The following is a 17,113-nucleotide window of genomic DNA, read 5'->3' as shown; positions in this document are numbered from 1 at the left end:
AGGAGCTGACGGTAAATGAGAGGCCGTCACCATGCCCCCGGGGAAGTATGGGATGCAGGAGGAATGGGAGAAGGAGGGGGACCAGGAGATCGTGATGGACTTCCTGCTGCCTACTGGGATCTTCCTCAAATTCCCTGTGTCTCGAAATGACACCATCAAAACCATCAAAAAAGTACGTCCATATTTAATTACCAGTAAATGCTCTTAGACATCCAAAAAAAGATAGATACATATAATTTATATAATTTAAAATACATATATTTGTACATATAAATGTATCTGCTATAAGACAACACTATTTCTAATAGGTTAACAGCGTAGAACTGCGGCTCTGGTGATCACAGCTGTGAAATGCTGTTGTTATTTACAATATTTACTCAATGCGCTTTTAAGCAAATTGGTTGACTTAATATTTCCTTCGGACATTAAACTAATTAAAACATCACACAGTCTGAACAATACTTGCTTGTGCTTTTGATTCATCTTGAAGTTTTGATGCTACTGTTAGAGAAGGAGCTGCAGCTTTCCTCCTTCGTACACACGGCCAGCTCTCAGCTGAGGCAGATCTGCTGTTAAATGTGAAAGTGCCAGTTTCTATGCCAACAGTTCTGCCACTTCAGGCTGTTTGATTTAGCTGTGTTAAGTAATGATACTCTTGGAAGCTGTTAAGATGATTAAGATATTAAATGTCTTCCCAATCGGGGTAATTCACAAGGAATTTTAGAAAATGCTCAGAAACTGCCAGGGTTATTTTTTTCCACCATAGGTTATCATTTTGGTTCATTAGAGAAATAAAAGTGGTGGCAAATATGTTATACTTCAGTTGCGCTTTAGTGGGCAGTTTGTCTTGGTGTGTAATTACAGTGGTGAGATGTAAAAGCAAACATTTTACATACAGAGAGAACGCGCTGTACACTTCAGGTTCATAAACACTGCGCTCTCAACCTCATGCCTGGCTGCCGTCTCTTGTTTCAGATGGTTTGGAAAAACGCCAGAAGCGAGGCCCTGTACAGTGAACTGGGCGATCCCGACGCGTACGTCTTCACCTGCATCAACCAGACAGCAGAGAGGGAGGAACTGGAGGAGGAATCGAGGCGTATAAACGACGTGCGGCCCTTCATGTGCGTCCTGAGGCTGGTGGCGAGGGTAGGCGACCGAGTGGAGAAACTCACCAACACCCAAATCAGCCTGTTAATTGGCAAAGGTCAGCGGCATCCTTCTCTCATAGAGTGTTGTGATTGGTGGTATTGTTGTGTGGTCACCAAGTATAAGATAAGAGGCACTCTTCTTGTGTCATCAAAACAAAGGTGAGAGTTTTAGTCATGTTAGTGTTTCTCACAGGCAAAGCTGCCTCTAATTTTTGATTGACGCAAACAGAATAATTGATTAATATATTGAAAACATCAATGGAAATGAAACGAAATTGCCATTTCGTTTCACCTCATGCTTCAGTCTGACGCTGCGGTCATGTTTTGTGTTTGCCACGAACTGATCAGTAGTGACTGACATATCCATCCCAGATATATCACACTAGGATCAGAGCTTTTCTTATTGACTGAAGACATGCGTTGTTTCAATAATTGTTATTTTTGTAAGATGACCACTTTTTTGCCATTTCCTTAGCAATTTTTTCGCCACCCTTTTTCTGGCTCTGACGCAGGAAGCCAACGGTCCCACTCTTAATCCCCCCTGTGCAGATCCCCCAACAGCCATTGCAGCAAGCAAACGAGCACAACAGCAGCACTATTAGATTGGATTAAACAAAAAAAGATGTGACAGTGATTCAGAGGTCTGGGACTGGACTCGGTTAGAGAGGCTCTGCAGGCAGAAATGATCCCATTGGCTCAGTTAAATTCTTCATAGAATAAATAGCCACCATTTTTTCTGAGCAGTTAGCAAAGTCAGCAAACTAATGCTTGAATGAAGAAAACTCTTTCTTTGTTCGTCTTTATTCATCGTGTTCATCATCTTTGAAAACCCACAAGTTACTGTCTAGGTTTGGGCTAATGTAGCTCGGCTAGCTAATGCTAATTCCTGTTCTCCTGTCCCAGATACTTTTTTACTCCAGTTAGTAGAGTTTTTGACTTTATAGTATATTCATAGCAGATTCTCATTTGCCCTCTTCACTAGATCACAGTTCAGTCAGTGAGAAAAGCTTTAATTTGATGCGTTTCAGTTGATAAAAGCATGGTCGGCTCTCAGGTAGATCTAGTAAATCTTTCCTGTGTTCCTCTCACTGTACAAAACTTGTATTTTTTAATTATGATTTCTCAGGTCTGCATGAGTTTGAGACTCAGAAGAACCATGAGGTGAATGAGTTTCGGACTAAGATGCGTACGTTTTGCGAAGAAAAAGCTCTGGAGCGGCAGATGTTTCCGTGGCAGCAGTGGTTGGAATACAGCTTCCCATGTGACCTGGAGCCATGCTGCTCGTTGCCTGACTGTGGGAGCGTGAAGTCAAAACACACCAAGAAGATTTTCATTAACGTCAAGTTTGAGGCGTGTGATGTGAGTCGATCCGCTCTTGTAGTTTTTATGAGTCACATTTGTTGGGACAGATCAAATTAAATGTTGTGGTATGATGGGGCAGCTGTAAGGAACCCCACAATGAGCACAACAGCGTCGATTGGAAAAACTGTGGTTCCATCTTCTGTAGACAAGTTGTTGTAAGCAAATGTGACATTCTTTGGAAATCCCCTCCCACACCACAAATGCCACCTTCAAAATATCACCCAGGAACAACATCCACAGACGCGAGAACTAAATTTTTTGTATGATTTTCTGTAAGGCTGCCGCCTTTATTTGTATTAATTTGCCGGTGACTCTCACAGGAAAGCTTCATGCTGCAGCAGGACCCTCAGGACATCCCGGTGGCTCTGATGAGGAGCGCCTTGAAGAAGAAGGCCACCGTGTTTCGCTCAATGCGACAGGAGCCCGAGGACTACACCTTACGGGTCAACGGGAGGTGGGATTTCATCTACGGGAAACACCCCCTGTGCCAGTTCAAAGTGAGTGACCGAAACAACGGCAGCCTTATTTTCATATTCTATTGTTTTGTTTAATGGTTCACACATTTGTTCACCCACTTAATGTCAACATGAGATAGAGAGGCACCGTCCGCTGTAATTATAGCCAGTCAGCTTTGCACATTTGGACAGACTCATCAAGAGCGGTTGAGTCGCAATTGAATAAAGAGATAATTCTAAGTCCTACAACAAAATTTTCATTTGGACATTTGTTGTTTTGAAGTGATTCCTGTGTAGCTTTGCTGTCTCGTTCTTTCCCCAAAATTAAATTCTACATCAGACGATGGAAGACTCCATCGTAATTTTGTATTTTCCTGCATTCATTTTCCACTCCGGAGCCTTCAGGGCCCGCTGCAGAGAAGCATCCCCACAACATGATGCTTCATAGTCGTGATGGTGTGTTTTTGCTCATGTGTGGTGTGTTGATTATGCAAAACAGCAAAGAGTTATTTTGTCCTTGCCATAGATTTCTTTTCTATTTTTAGACAAAGTTAGACTAACCAGTAACTTTCAGAGGTCTTTAAACTAAAATTGCAATCTTTTAGATGTGTCATAAGCAGGCGAATACTTATTTGAGTATTCAATCACTTATGAAATCCAGCTATTAAAATCAAGTAATTATACTTGATTTAGATACATTTGGAGTTTTTTTTTCACTTTCATATTAAATAGTCCCTTTCTGTTGATCTGTGTGAAATGTCTAATTAAGCATGAAAAGCCCAACAATTGTGGATACTTTTTATAGACACCGGAGCTGTTATTTTTTCAGTGGATGAGGATGATTTTCTTTTGTCTGCATTCTGCCTGTGAGTTTTGGTTTATAATTGCTGAAATGATTGTGAGATTAGTTGTGGGATGAGTCAAGGTTTTGGCAGCAGGAGACCCCAGTGTTGATTTTGAAACTACCTGCAGGGGTGACTCATATCTGTCTAACAGCCCTGCAGAAAGGAACTGCATCCATCCTCACGTAATAAGATTTCAGCTGCATTAACCTACAGCAAATGAACAGCCTCCAGGAGTTAACCAGTGCTATCAGACCACTGGGAAATATCTGTGGGTGAACTGACTGATGGCTGTACCAGTAAACAAAGTAAATCTCCTCTTCTGTCCCTTCCTGTCGTCTATCTCTGTCCTTTTTTGTCCTCCCAGTACATTTTCTCGTGTTTGAGAAACGGCCAAAACCCTCATCTAACCATGGTGCATCACTCCACCGTCAGTAAATGTCAGGAGGAGCAGGGCAGAATGTGCAACCAGGTGTACAAGAGTCGCTCCCTGTCCAGGCCTCCTCCACTGCCCCTGAAGAAGGTAAGAGGTCAGCGGTCAGCTGTCATCTTTCATTAACAGAGCAGCACTCCTCCTTCCTCTCTCCTCCATCCCTCTCTCCTCATCACAGTTGTTCCTCAACAGGACTGTGGACTTTGGCTCGCAGGCAGTGTTCATAATTTACACTTGACACCTTTGCTTGCATTTACTGTAGCTGAGCACAGAACAGCATATATTAGCTACTTTGGAGCAGCACTGGCAAAATGACAGATATTATCTGTTTTTAAGCTGTTATCTATAGTAATCCACACAAGAAATGTGAGCAGTAAAGAACAACAAAATTACATGTATTTCAGACTTAATAAAAAGTACAGTGGGGCGCTTTTTGTCTGTTTTTTACAGTTTCAAAGGTTGTTCTCCTTTTTTACTTTCTTTTGAAAGTGTTCATTGTTGTGTTCCTATCTTCTGACATTTTGCTAAACAGGAAATTGTAGCAACAGTTCCACAACTTTAGACTTCAGTGTATGCTCTGAATGCAGTTTTAATATGGGAAAAATTACATTTCCTCTCTCCCGACTCCCTCCTGCAGCAGAATACCTCCTCTCTGTGGTCCATCAATGAGCCTTTCTATATTCACCTGCTGCAGGGCAGTCGAGTCAATGCAGACGAAGGAATGAAGGTCGGTGTGGTTTTGTGTGGGTTTTCTCTCACTTTGCTGCTCAATGAAGTGTGGCATTCACTTGTTTACCAATATCTCAATTTCAGTTGTAGGAGCAGTGGTGTTGACATGTAAATGACAGGGGGTCACATGGTCTAGACCACACATTTCCCATAACTCATCAAGGCAGTTGGTTAGAACTTGAAAACAGGAAGTGGGGGGGGCCTATCTGATTTTTATGTCTCATTCTGAGGCCTAGATTCTAAGAAAAAGACACACTTCATGCTGTCTCTCCCCCTCTCGCTTTCAATGCACTTCTTTTTTTGAAGGCAATGCGTGCGTTTTGCTGCTATTGCAGCCAGGCCCAAACCTGTGTTGAAATGTAACAAATGCCAAGATTAAAATGAAGAGGTTTCTATGTAAATAATGGTAAAAAAAAAAAAAAAGCTTATCAAAATACCCAGTGATAGTGCATATTCAGGATTTCCACGTCTGCTTTTTTGCAAACCAATTTGACAAACAAGAAAAAGAGCAGGGACACACATAGGGAACTCTGTTAATGTGTGTCTGTGTTTGTGATTCAGTTTCATAACTAACTATGTTACTGTTTAGATGGGTTATTAAGTGGAAGTGCACTTCCGTGCCTTAGAGCACATCATGACTGATGGCAAATTTGTCCTGTCACATAATTATCAGTAATGTCTGTAGTTGGCAGGCAAAGGTTTGAAAACACACCCTGGGGGAGAATAGCCACTCATGTATTTTGTATATATGGATTTAGACTATCTTGATTTGCCAAAAGGCAGAGCCTTAATGGTCATATAATATTGAATTTTGACTCGTGCTTGTTTATCATTTTTGTCGCACTGTGCATAGTATTGAAAGGCATCGCAACCTGCTTACATTATTAATGTGTAGACCCTTTGACTCATAGCCTGAGTGACACAGGAAACCCTGAATCATCTTGTGAAGTCTGTAAATCCTCCACAAACAGTCTCCCTCATACAAGTGCTAAACCCTTCAGCTTCCAAACCACATGCCATGCCTTCATCTAATCACTACTCTGTATGTGTGTTTCCCCTCCAGCTTGTGGTGCAGGCTGGTCTGTTCCATGGCAGCGAACTGCTCTGTAAGGTGGTGACAAGCTCGGAGGTGACAGTGTCCTCTGAGCCGCTGTGGGATCAAAAGCTGGAGTTTGACATAAACGTGGCTGACCTGCCTCGTATGAGCCGCCTGTGTTTCGCTCTCTATGCTGTCATTGAGAAGGCCAAGAAACCCAGAGGCACCAAAAAGAAGAATAAGAAAGCGGTGAGTCTGTCAGAAACTCATGCCGTTTTCTGGCCTTAGTGTACAACTTGTGACTGAGCAGGCAAGTGTTTGGGCTGGTGGGTGTGAATTTGTTACCAGGCACAAACAGATCTGTTTCCTCTCTAGTGTGTAGTGCGCGTAGTCAGTGTGTGCTGTGTGGGTGTGTTTTGCTGCTGCGTCTGGTTGTGCAAGTGTGCTCAGTGGCAACGCTGCGGTTAACATATCATCCGCTTCAGCTCTTTTATCTGTACATCACTCCAAGGAAGGAAGGAATTGGCAAACATTTTCAAGGAATTCTAAATCCATCTTCACACTTGCCATTCATATTTACAACACTTCCGCCCACTTAGCATTTTACCTTTGAATTTACTTCTTATCTTAAAGGTCTGTACTGGGGACAGTTTGGTGTAGAGGTCTAAAACTGTGCAAAGCCATTTTATGTGTTAATCTTCTTAAGTCGGGGACTCTACAGGGAGATGTCGATCTTAAGCCAATCCTGTACTTTATTTTTTGTTTTGGTGTGATGCTGCAAATTGTTTTTGTAAATCATATGAAGCACCTTTTGTACAATATGTTGATGCAGATGCACAGAATGTAAGCTTGACGTACAAAACAGTGTCATCAACATAAAATCACGTCTGTGTTGAAATAGTACGCTTTACAAAACATTTTGACGGGCAATCGAACTTCGTGGCACTCAAAGTTGCTACATGTATGGATGATTTGACATCGTCAGTATGGAAAGACAAGATCATTTGTTTTATAGAACAGTCTCAGAGAGCCAGCTATATACATTAATGTCAACAACGTCTAATTTGACAATAATACAATTATTACAATTATTAGAACAATTGTTACATAAGTACTGAATTGATTAGTGGATTGACAGAAAATTGATGCGCAAAGCAAAAATGTCAAACATTGCATGGATTTTGGACTGTTGGTTTGACAAAAGTAGCAATCTGACAATGTTATCTGAGGCTCTGGGAAAAGGGAAATGCTTCACAATGTTTTTTTTTATTACTGATTAAGATAAGCTTAATCAATAATAGATTATTATTATTAGATGCAGCCCTAATAATATTTAGGAATTCAAAAACGTCATCCCATTATTAGTAATATTGATAATATGACAATAGTAGGACTGCATCTAATGATTTTTTTTGTAACAATTCATTTGCTGATAATTTTCTAGGTTATCTAACTGATCCTTTGGCCCATAAAACATTAGATAACGACAATATCAGTGAAAAATGTCAATCACAAATTAGTAGTAGAGCCCAAATTGACATAATCAAATACATAGATAGATACAGGAAATGTCTTGGTTTGTCTAATGAATTGTCCCAAACCCTAAAATACTAAATTTATTATAATGCAAAGCAGCATATTTTCACAATGAAGTTGCTGATTAGTTTTCTGTTGATCGTTTAATCTATGAATTAACTAATCGTTGCAGCTCCAGCCAATAGAGGCACGATGAGTTTAAAGCTTTACCATCCTCCAGCTATTTACTTGTTTTTTTTTTACTTTTTATGTGCTGAACTACAACAGCAGTAGTACTACACCGAGAGACCGCATTGGAACGAGGCTCCACACATCTATTCACTGTACACTGTACAAGTACAGTGAAAACAGAAAATTCCCCTTTTTTTCTGCAGGTGTGGTCTCATCCTCTTTTGCGTTGAAGCGTTGCAGCTGCTGTGGGCAACATGTTTGGGAGGTCCACCCAAACATGTTGCCCAGGTGGGTTTGTGGGCATCAAAGGCCACTTCTGCTTTCTGAGCCACTTCTGTCTTCTTTTGCCTGGAAGAGAAGTCCTGCAGACAGACGCGCGGAAGTTGAACTATTTCAGCCAGTTTTGTTTATGTATATCATCCCTTTTTGTAGCTTTTTGTTTTTAGCACAGTTGCTGGTCAAGTTATTTTTCTGCTGATTTCTGCCTCGATCCTATTTGCACAAGACGCTGTTTTAAGTCCTTTCTTTCACATGTTATGTCATTAAAATATTACAAAGCAGTCATTATATGAGAGGGTGTTAATAATTCAATACATTCAATAAATTCTTTATCTTAAAATAATCTTGAATATATCTTTTGCATTTGGCTGCATATTTTTGAATTATTTTGATTTACAGTGAGAGTGGTCTCTCTTTGTCCCTCTTCTGTTGTCTTTTGGCACGACTTTACTGCTTGCAGATGGTCTTCGAAGCGAATCAACAAAGCTAATCCTCCTTGTCTCTCTCTTCAGGATTGTCCAATAGCCTGGGTGAACACCATGGTGTTCGACTACAAGGACCAGCTGAAGACTGGGGAGTTCCTCTTGTCCACATGGCCATCTGTTCCTGGTACTTTCAGCCTTGCCTCTTCTTACATTTCCTCCTCTTCAACAACACCTCACATGTTAACAGCCTCCTCCATAGCGCCTGGCAGCACATACCGAGGGCTGAAATACCCAAAGTGACATCCAGCGCCATCAAAACCCCACATATTCACACATTATGTGTTTGGTGGCGTAAGATAGCCTTTTGAAGATGTGGAAATGACAAAAACATTCAAGTCAGAGCTACGTGTTTAGTCATTGTAGCGTAAAATGATGATATCATTATCTGCGGTTCTGTGTCACTTTTAGAGATACAGGAGTGATTTGAAGATGAAAATGTACTCACTAAATGGATGAAAGCAAATGGCTTAGTTCATGTATTTCTATCACAGATGACAAAGGCGACCTGTTGAACCCGATGGGAACAGTTGAGAAGAACCCCAACGTGGACAGTGCTGCTGGGCTTCTCATCCGCTTCCACAACATTCGGCCACATCCTCTCTATTACCCTCCACTCGAAAAGGTATCCCAGACATCTGTGTTTGAGTACATACTCATTTAGATTTGTGTTACTGTCAGTCAATCCTCAAATCCTCACCTGTTTTCAGCTAAGTGACATGGAGATCAATGGGGATGCAGTTAACGCCACTAAAGAGGAGGTAAGGCTTTGTGCGTCTCACATTTTATTCTCAAACAGTTCATGTTAAAACTGCAGCTTTAATAAATGTTTTTGACGTGTTTGGGTCGTTTTGCTTTCTGTAGCTCATGAAACTAAAAGAAATCATGGACAACAAAAACCACACCGAGTTTTTTGAGGACGAGAAGGAACTCTTATGGAAGCTTCGTACAGTCGTCCGCGACCATTATCCTGAAAGTCTGTCCAAGCTGCTCCTCATCACCAAGTGGAGTAAGCGTGAGGACGTAGTTCAGGTATGCTGTGATCAACTGTGTTGTCCTTGAGTGTCTGTATAGAGGTCTGCAAATGTTTGCCACACACACAAGACATCTGGAAAAGGTCCAGATAGGTTTAAGTCCTCACGATGTACAGAAATACTCATTCTGTTTCTGCTGAATTACTCGACCTAATTGTTTATCAGTAATCTAACCCATTTTACATATAAAATTTGGTGTCGATGATTAATAGATTGATTAAGTCTGGAAAATGTTGGAAGAAGATTAAGAGAGTATCCAGTTATGTTAGTGCTTTGAACTGAGTGCTGGTTATTGTTTACCAGATACTGTTTAATGTTTACAATGTTCACTATCTTAGTTTTCCATGTTTGCATTTTAGCATGTGCTAATCAGGAAGTTTTGGAGGTCATGAATTAAAAATTTGACTTGATGGTCCACTAGTTTTTGAGATATTTCATTATGACTGAGGTTATATGATTACATAACCTCACGTTGGAGCTTGTCTAATTATACATCATTACAATCAACATCTGTATAAAACATTTTACTGAATTATGTTGTTCTAGACCAGAGCTGGATTAGTACTAGAGCCAAGTCGCTAGTATGGCTAAAAATTAAAAATGCCAACCAGTACGGGCATTTAAATAAGAACACAGTACACTGAGGTCTCATGAGGTGTTTAATCTGTCACCAAACACATGAAGGTTTTGATTCAATGTTTGATTTTCCACAGATGGTGAGTTTACTGAGGAGCTGGCGTGAGCTCCCCGCCATCCACGCCTTGGAGCTCTTAGACTACAGCTTTCCTGACCCAGCGGTCCGTTTTTTCACCATCAGATGCCTCAAGAAGCTCAGGTACACACACATTCATGTTCATATCCATTTGGCATCACGTGTTTTGTGTTTAAAGTTTTAACAGCATCATCACTTATGAAACATTTTCTGTGCGTACAGTGATGACGAACTGCTACAGTACTTAATCCAGCTGGTCCAGGTGCTGAAGTACGAGTCCTATCTAGACTGTGACCTCACCACTTTCCTGCTAGAGCGGGCCTTGTCCAACAGGAGGATAGGACACTTTCTGTTTTGGCATCTCAGGTAAGACACAGTCCAGCAGAAATAAAATAAGATCGTGTGCACTTGCAACCTTTCGTTTGACTGAATTCGTGATTTCGTTGTAGGTCAGAGATTCACGTGGCATCTGTGAGTTTGCGTTTTGGCCTGATTCTGGAGGCATACTGCAGGGGAAACATCCACCACATCAAGCTCTTAACCAAACAGGTAACCTTTCACACTGACACATGCTGTCCTCAGGCTCTGAAATGTGTGCGTAGGGGTTTTTGTACCAAATCTCAGCCTTTACCGTTGCTATCCCACACAGAACGAGGCTCTGGGAAAAATGAAGGCCCTGAGTGACTTTGTCAAGTCGGGCTCTCAGAAAATGACAGTGGATGACCTGAAGCTGTGCATCAGACAGGATTCCTACCTGGAGGCCCTGTCAGACCTTCTGTCACCACTCAACCCCAGCATCATCCTCAATGAGATCTGGTTAGAGCCAGACACACACACACACACACACACACACACACACACACACACACACACACACACACACACACACACAAACATAACACAATCTGCATTTTTTGCATCCTTAATCTTTCAGGGCCAGTTTTGGTCCCTTCTGGGTTAACTGAATTACAAAATAATACATTTATGTAGCCTATAGACAAATAACCTTTAATTGTTACAGTACCACTTTACTTTTTCTTACAGTGGCCCACATGGGACAACAGTCATTGATGCATAAATGTTTAACATCTCAAGTAAAATGTCACCAGGTTAAAAAAAAAAACAAAAAAAAACGGCACAGTGTTGTAAATAATAAAATAATAATTTCAAGTAAATTTTGTCTTCAGTCTATGAAGGTGTTGCTGTTCTAATGATCATGTGTTTATAATGAGTGCGTTTGCTGTTGCAGTGCAGATAAGTGCAGATTTATGGACTCCAAGATGAAGCCGCTCTGGCTGATGTATAAGAACCCCTGGGCTTCAGGAGACATGATGGGCATCATCTTCAAGAATGGAGATGGTGAGATATGAGAAAATCTGAACACAAGGCCTCACACATTGAGCACACATTTGCATACAGTAGCCACACAGCGTCTGGATTTAATTGTAGGGCAAAGATAAACCTAACGATTAGGTTAAAGAGGAAGGTTAGAAGACAAACAGTACAAGGGGGAAAGTTAGAATGAAATTTAAATTTGATACATGACTTTTAACAATGAAATGAAGAGTGTTTTTTTTTTAAATGTCACCTTATTTTACATATCAACTTTAGACCTTCGACAAGACATGTTGACCCTCCAGATGATCCAGCTCATGGAGAATTTATGGAAGAAAGAAGGCCTGGATCTCAGGTACAGTTGGAGCTGGTGATGTTTTTGCACACAGAGTTCATGCAGACCAACCTAATGCTGTAAATTTCACCTCACACTCACAGGATGATCCCATACGGCTGCTTGTCCACTGGGAACAAGATGGGACTCATTGAGGTTGTGAAAAACTCAGACACCATCGCTAATATTCAGCGTAACAGCAGTAACAGCGCCGCCACTGCTGCCTTCAACAAGGACGCCCTGCTCAACTGGCTCAAATCTAAGAATCCCGGGTGAGTTTGTTGAACACCTGTTTCTTCACTGTTGTGTTATCATGTCTACTGTCAAACAAATGCAGTGCTGTGAAAAAGAATTAGACAATAAAGTCTAAGTAAGTAAGTTGAACTTCTCTAATAAGGTTAAATAAAATGTCATCCTCTACTGTGTAGATCAATCTCTCTCTAGAAGTGATGACTACCTTTAACTCCAGGAATCCAGCACTGGGTCCTTTATATTTGCAACAGAGTTTTATCCATCTATCCATTTTCAAATTGTTTATTGTGATCACACAAATGGCCTTTTCGCCAGTAACTTTCCCCCGATCCTCGCAGGGGGATCCCCAAGTGCTCTTAGGGCAGCTCTGTCATGAATACATATGTTCAAGTCTCGTCACCTTTGTGCTATGTAGTGTGTCCTCCCACCCAAAATGTAGAATCAAGTTTGCTTAAGAAAAAGGTTTTTGTTGTGTGTGATGAAAGACATCATTATTCGACAGTGTAATGAAACAGCTAGCCACATCTGCCAAACAATGGTGGCCGACGATAGCACCAAAAGTATTCCTGTTTTGTAGGGAACCGAAACACAGTGATGGTGTGAAATGTGTCACATCCGCTGGCTTTGGTTTTAATAAGACTTGAATCCTCCCCCTATTTAGCATTTACCAAATATTACATGTGCCATTAAGAAATAGTCCATAACACACAATAATGTGGTTGGAAACAAATTCAAAGACATTTTAATTGTTTATTGATGGATTTATCAACCCACCCATTGGTAAAGGCTGTTATATATAACACATGAAACAGATACTGATTACAATATAAAATGTGTCTTCACAGGATAGGTCATAATTGTTGATAGAAACTGTACATTAACAAACATTAAAAAATGTTTAAAATATATTATATGTGGTTACAAATACATTATTGTCTGTTATGAACCATTTATTAAGATCCCAGGGTACTTTTACAGTTTTTAAGCTTTTATTTCATGTTATTCAATGCAGTAAAATTTGTAATATTTCACTTAATATAAACACACTACAGCTCCAGTAAACACAAGTAAAGAGAATGTAGGTAGTTCTTCTCGATATTGTGGAGAAAAAAATCTTTGACTGGAGGATTTAAGCTTTATGCTTCAATAAATGTCTCTAGATGTCTGTCTGTGCAGTTGGGTTTGTTTACTTCAAATTATTTATTGTGTGCAGCATTTTAAAAATTACGACAGACCAACACAAAGTGCATAGGCGACTACAGTTTCAGCAACATTAAACGAGAGTAGATTTTTATTTGGTGCCAGACAGTCTGAAGGTCTTGTCTATTCTAAAAGCTCTCGCGAAGAGAGAGAACCATTCAGTGTAATGAATAAGCCTTTGTACGTCACATTGGCAAGACAGGCCCGTCTGACTGCACGACAGAACAGAAAGGTAATTAGCTTGAAATGCTGCAGCGCCCAAAAAGGAGCGGAGGAAATTAGTAAAAGCTTGACACAGTGATCCGTATACTCGTCTAGACCGTGAAAGGACATGGCGGTCGATCATTAATCTGCCACAGGAACTCCTCTGTGAATATTTCATATAGCTGTGAGGAAATTCTTCCTCATGACCACGCGTGTGTGTGTGTGTAGTAGATATGCAGGTTATGTGACAATGTACTGTAAGAGCAAAACCCACTTATGCATCACTTCCTTGTTCCTCTGATCTGTTTTGTCACCAGGGACAGACTTGATCAAGCAATAGAAGAGTTCACACTGTCCTGTGCTGGCTACTGTGTAGCTACTTACGTCTTGGGCATTGGAGATCGTCACAACGACAATATCATGATCAGGGAAACTGGACAGGTACTGTGATATTCTCCATCACCGGAGATCATTACGACAATGAAACCTACCACAAGGGGGCGATTAGACATAAAGTGGGAACTAAACTTGGCTTTACTGGCACCCTGTTCTCTAATGTTCTGTGTAGCAGAACATTTTCATCAATAACCTTAATATACTTATTTTTGACTTCTACTTCAGTGATTTTTTTTTTTTTGTCATATGATGGTTATTTTGGAGTGAAATTCTTCAGGTGACTCACCAGTTAGTCAGTCTTAAAGAAATGTGGTCAGTGACTCAGAGCCCAGAGGTCATTTTCACCTTTGCTCCTCAGCTGTTCCACATCGACTTTGGGCATTTCCTGGGCAACTTCAAGCGGAAACTGGGGATCAACAGGGAGCGTGTGCCTTTCATCTTGACATATGACTTTGTCCACGTGATCCAACAAGGAAGGACGAACAACAGTGAGAAGTTTGAGAGGTAGAATATTAATTTAGTATCAGTTTGTTTACTGATTTGGGATTCTGTTCACATATTTTATTACGGATGGTTGACCATTGGATCCATGTTGTCAGGTTCCGGGAGTACTGTGAGCGGGCCTATAAGATCCTGTGTCGGAACGGGACGCTGTTCGTCAACCTCTTTGCTATGATGAAGGCAGCTGGACTGCCGGAGCTCACCTGCTTTAAAGACATCCAGTATCTGAAGGTATGCAATAATGATGCTGCTGATGCTGCTGATGAGGATGAGGATGAGGATGGTAATAACGTTGCCAATGTTTTGGTTTATTGTTTCCAAAAGGACTCTTTAGCTTTGGGCAAATCAGAGGAGGAGGCGCTGAAGAATTTCAAGGTGAAGTTCAACGAGGCTCTGCGGGAAAGCTGGAAGACGAAGGTCAACTGGATGATGCACTCCTTGGCCAAAGATAATAGACCTTGAAGAACATTGCACCCAGGAAACCTGAAGACTGACCAAAAATAATGGATTTTAACTTATGGAGATGAAAGGAAAGAAAACACAATCAAATATTTTACTATTTTGATGGCAATTCAAAGGCACTCACCAAATGTTTACATCTAACTAGCCTGTCTGGGGTCAATAAGGACTAAAGTGGAGACAGTAATATGATCATGGAGGATAGTTTCAAAGGACAAATATTCTCGTCCCATCTCACTCATCTTCCTCCCATCGAACAGTGTAAGTCTTTGCCTTGAGGACATATCAACAAAAAACTATAAACCGTGCTTTTTTTTGATGTGTTAAAATTGCTACTTGAAAAATACCTGCTTGTGCGAACGTGTCATGAATCACTGAAACAGAAGCGGAGACTGAAAGTTCATTTCTCCGACTGCATTAGTCAGCAAGGAGCAAACTGCTAACAAACTTTATGATGACTTAAGACGACACCGTTCAGTCACGGAGTACAATAACAGGGCGGCAGTTTCACCTCAAGTCTTTTGTACGGTTTACAACCCTCGGTGGCTGTGTCATTTCCTCTCATTACAACTGCCTCTTTGCAATTGTGTCTTTTTTTAAGTTTTATTTTACTGTATTTTATTTAATTTCGTAACTCTGAAGTACTTGTACAGAGTCATGAAGGGTATTTTAAAAAGATGTTGTGTTTTTCTGCTGTATCACTTATTGATGTGTAATGTTTCCTTGAAGTACAGTGTATGTTGCCTTTGGAGTGCCAGTAGACAGGATGCAATGTAACATTTATTGTAAGGTGAGAATATAACTTTTAATGGGACCTTTACTTTGAGGCCCCCGTGTACCAGGCTGTGCAGACTCTTGCCAAACAGCTACTAGACTTTAAAGGAATAGTTTCACAATATGATAAGTATGCTTATTTGCTTACTTGCTAAGTGTTAGCTGAGGATGTCATGTTGTGTCCATCCATTAAATGTGAAGCAGCAGCCAGGTAGCTTCGATTAGCACAAAGGTTGGAAACAGGAGGAAACAGCTCGTCTGGTTCTGTCAGAGCGTCACAAGATCTGCCTACCAGAACCTGTAAAGCTAATTCCTGTCTCTTTGCCCCAAATTCATATTTAATGGACAGATATGAGAATGGTATCACTTTTCTCACCTAACTCTCAGCACGAATGTGAATAGATGGTTCCCCAAAATGTCAAACTATTCCTTTAATGACAATTACCATGAGCAAATCAAAAGGAATTTATCTCAGGCGCTGGGCAAATATCATGTAGATGTTTGGTCAAATGATTACGTAAAATATAGAATACATGAGGTATTATGACCCAAATAAGAATCTGTGGACTTGTGTAAGCATTGCGTTGCTACTGTACACAAATGTGAATCTGAACCATAGGTACTGTCTCAGATGATGCAGTCTGGGTAAGTGTGTGTGTGTGTGTGTGTGTGTGCGTACGTGTGTGTTATTTTCTGATATTTAAGTTATGCATTGTGTAATTTCCATTGCATTTTTGAACTAATGTGCCAGGTGCCATAAAAGAGATTTCATGGCCGTAGTGTCAAACACCTCAATACTTTGAGATTTCTCATGCTGTGCAAAATGGTGTTTGTCTCTTTAAGTGAGCCCGTTGCTGTATGATTTAATTCCAGGGTGCGTTCGGATTACATTACATACTTTATATCTTGCTGTCAGGAAAGGTCTTCTCATGACCTTTTTATGTTGCATAGCATTCTCTGTTCAACGATTACTTTTACCGAAGAGCAAGTGTAGCTGAAGATTACACAGCAGGACGATTTAAAAGCTACTGAAATATTCACTGTACAATAGACTTAAAATATGGATCATCAGCATCCCTCAGTATGGGCTCAGCTAAACACTGCTGCTTTAAGCCAGGAGACACGAATGTATTGAGTTTATGGGCTGATTTTGCAAATTGTACCATATACTGCTGTTGCCTTTTCAATTGATTGCAATTGAATGAACTGAATGAACATGAATTCTGTCCAATGGTACAAATATTTTAAGGCTCAGGCCTTATTTACATGTGTGCAGCTAAAGCAGATGAATCCTCCTATCACCATAGGTCTGGTGTAGACCTGTGCTTTATCTGCATCCTGTTTTTACGTTTGCTTCATTTGTTGCTGGGAAGGGAACATGCACTCAATAAACAGTTTGCAACAGCAGAGCCATCAAGACTTTTTAAGATCCAAGCCAT

General features: G+C 40.6%; 1 protein-coding gene across 1 annotated transcript; it reads left to right on the top strand.

The window, feature by feature from the left end:
* Window positions 1-16: 16 nt before the first annotated feature.
* pik3cd (phosphatidylinositol-4,5-bisphosphate 3-kinase, catalytic subunit delta) lies at window positions 17-17,080 on the top strand. The gene is made up of 22 exons (XM_070839390.1): window positions 17-172; window positions 976-1,204; window positions 2,275-2,507; window positions 2,831-3,007; window positions 4,175-4,330; window positions 4,878-4,967; window positions 6,033-6,254; window positions 8,504-8,600; window positions 8,968-9,098; window positions 9,184-9,234; window positions 9,338-9,505; window positions 10,221-10,342; window positions 10,442-10,585; window positions 10,669-10,768; window positions 10,869-11,035; window positions 11,469-11,578; window positions 11,831-11,909; window positions 11,993-12,160; window positions 13,862-13,985; window positions 14,299-14,444; window positions 14,540-14,672; window positions 14,766-17,080. Exons 1-22 carry the CDS (start codon window positions 32-34, stop codon window positions 14,901-14,903), a joined length of 3,126 nt encoding a protein of 1,041 aa, XP_070695491.1. The 5' UTR covers window positions 17-31; the 3' UTR covers window positions 14,904-17,080.
* The last annotated feature ends 33 nt before the right edge of the window (window positions 17,081-17,113 follow it).

Source organism: Pempheris klunzingeri, chromosome 11 (assembly GCF_042242105.1).
Source record: "Pempheris klunzingeri isolate RE-2024b chromosome 11, fPemKlu1.hap1, whole genome shotgun sequence".
Taxonomy (NCBI): domain Eukaryota; kingdom Metazoa; phylum Chordata; class Actinopteri; order Acropomatiformes; family Pempheridae; genus Pempheris; species Pempheris klunzingeri.
The sequence above is the reverse complement of the archived record's forward strand: the minus strand, read 5'-3'. Positions and strand labels throughout refer to the sequence as shown.

Excerpts from the sequence above, each read along its gene's own strand:
- pik3cd (XM_070839390.1), top strand. The coding sequence starts at position 32 with ATGCCCCCGGGGAAGTATGGGATGCAGGAGGAATGGGAGAAGGAGGGG. Across the intron at positions 3,008-4,174 it reads ACCCCCTGTGCCAGTTCAAA|TACATTTTCTCGTGTTTGAG; the intron begins GTGAGTGACCGA and ends TTGTCCTCCCAG. Across the intron at positions 14,673-14,765 it reads AAGACATCCAGTATCTGAAG|GACTCTTTAGCTTTGGGCAA; the intron begins GTATGCAATAAT and ends TGTTTCCAAAAG.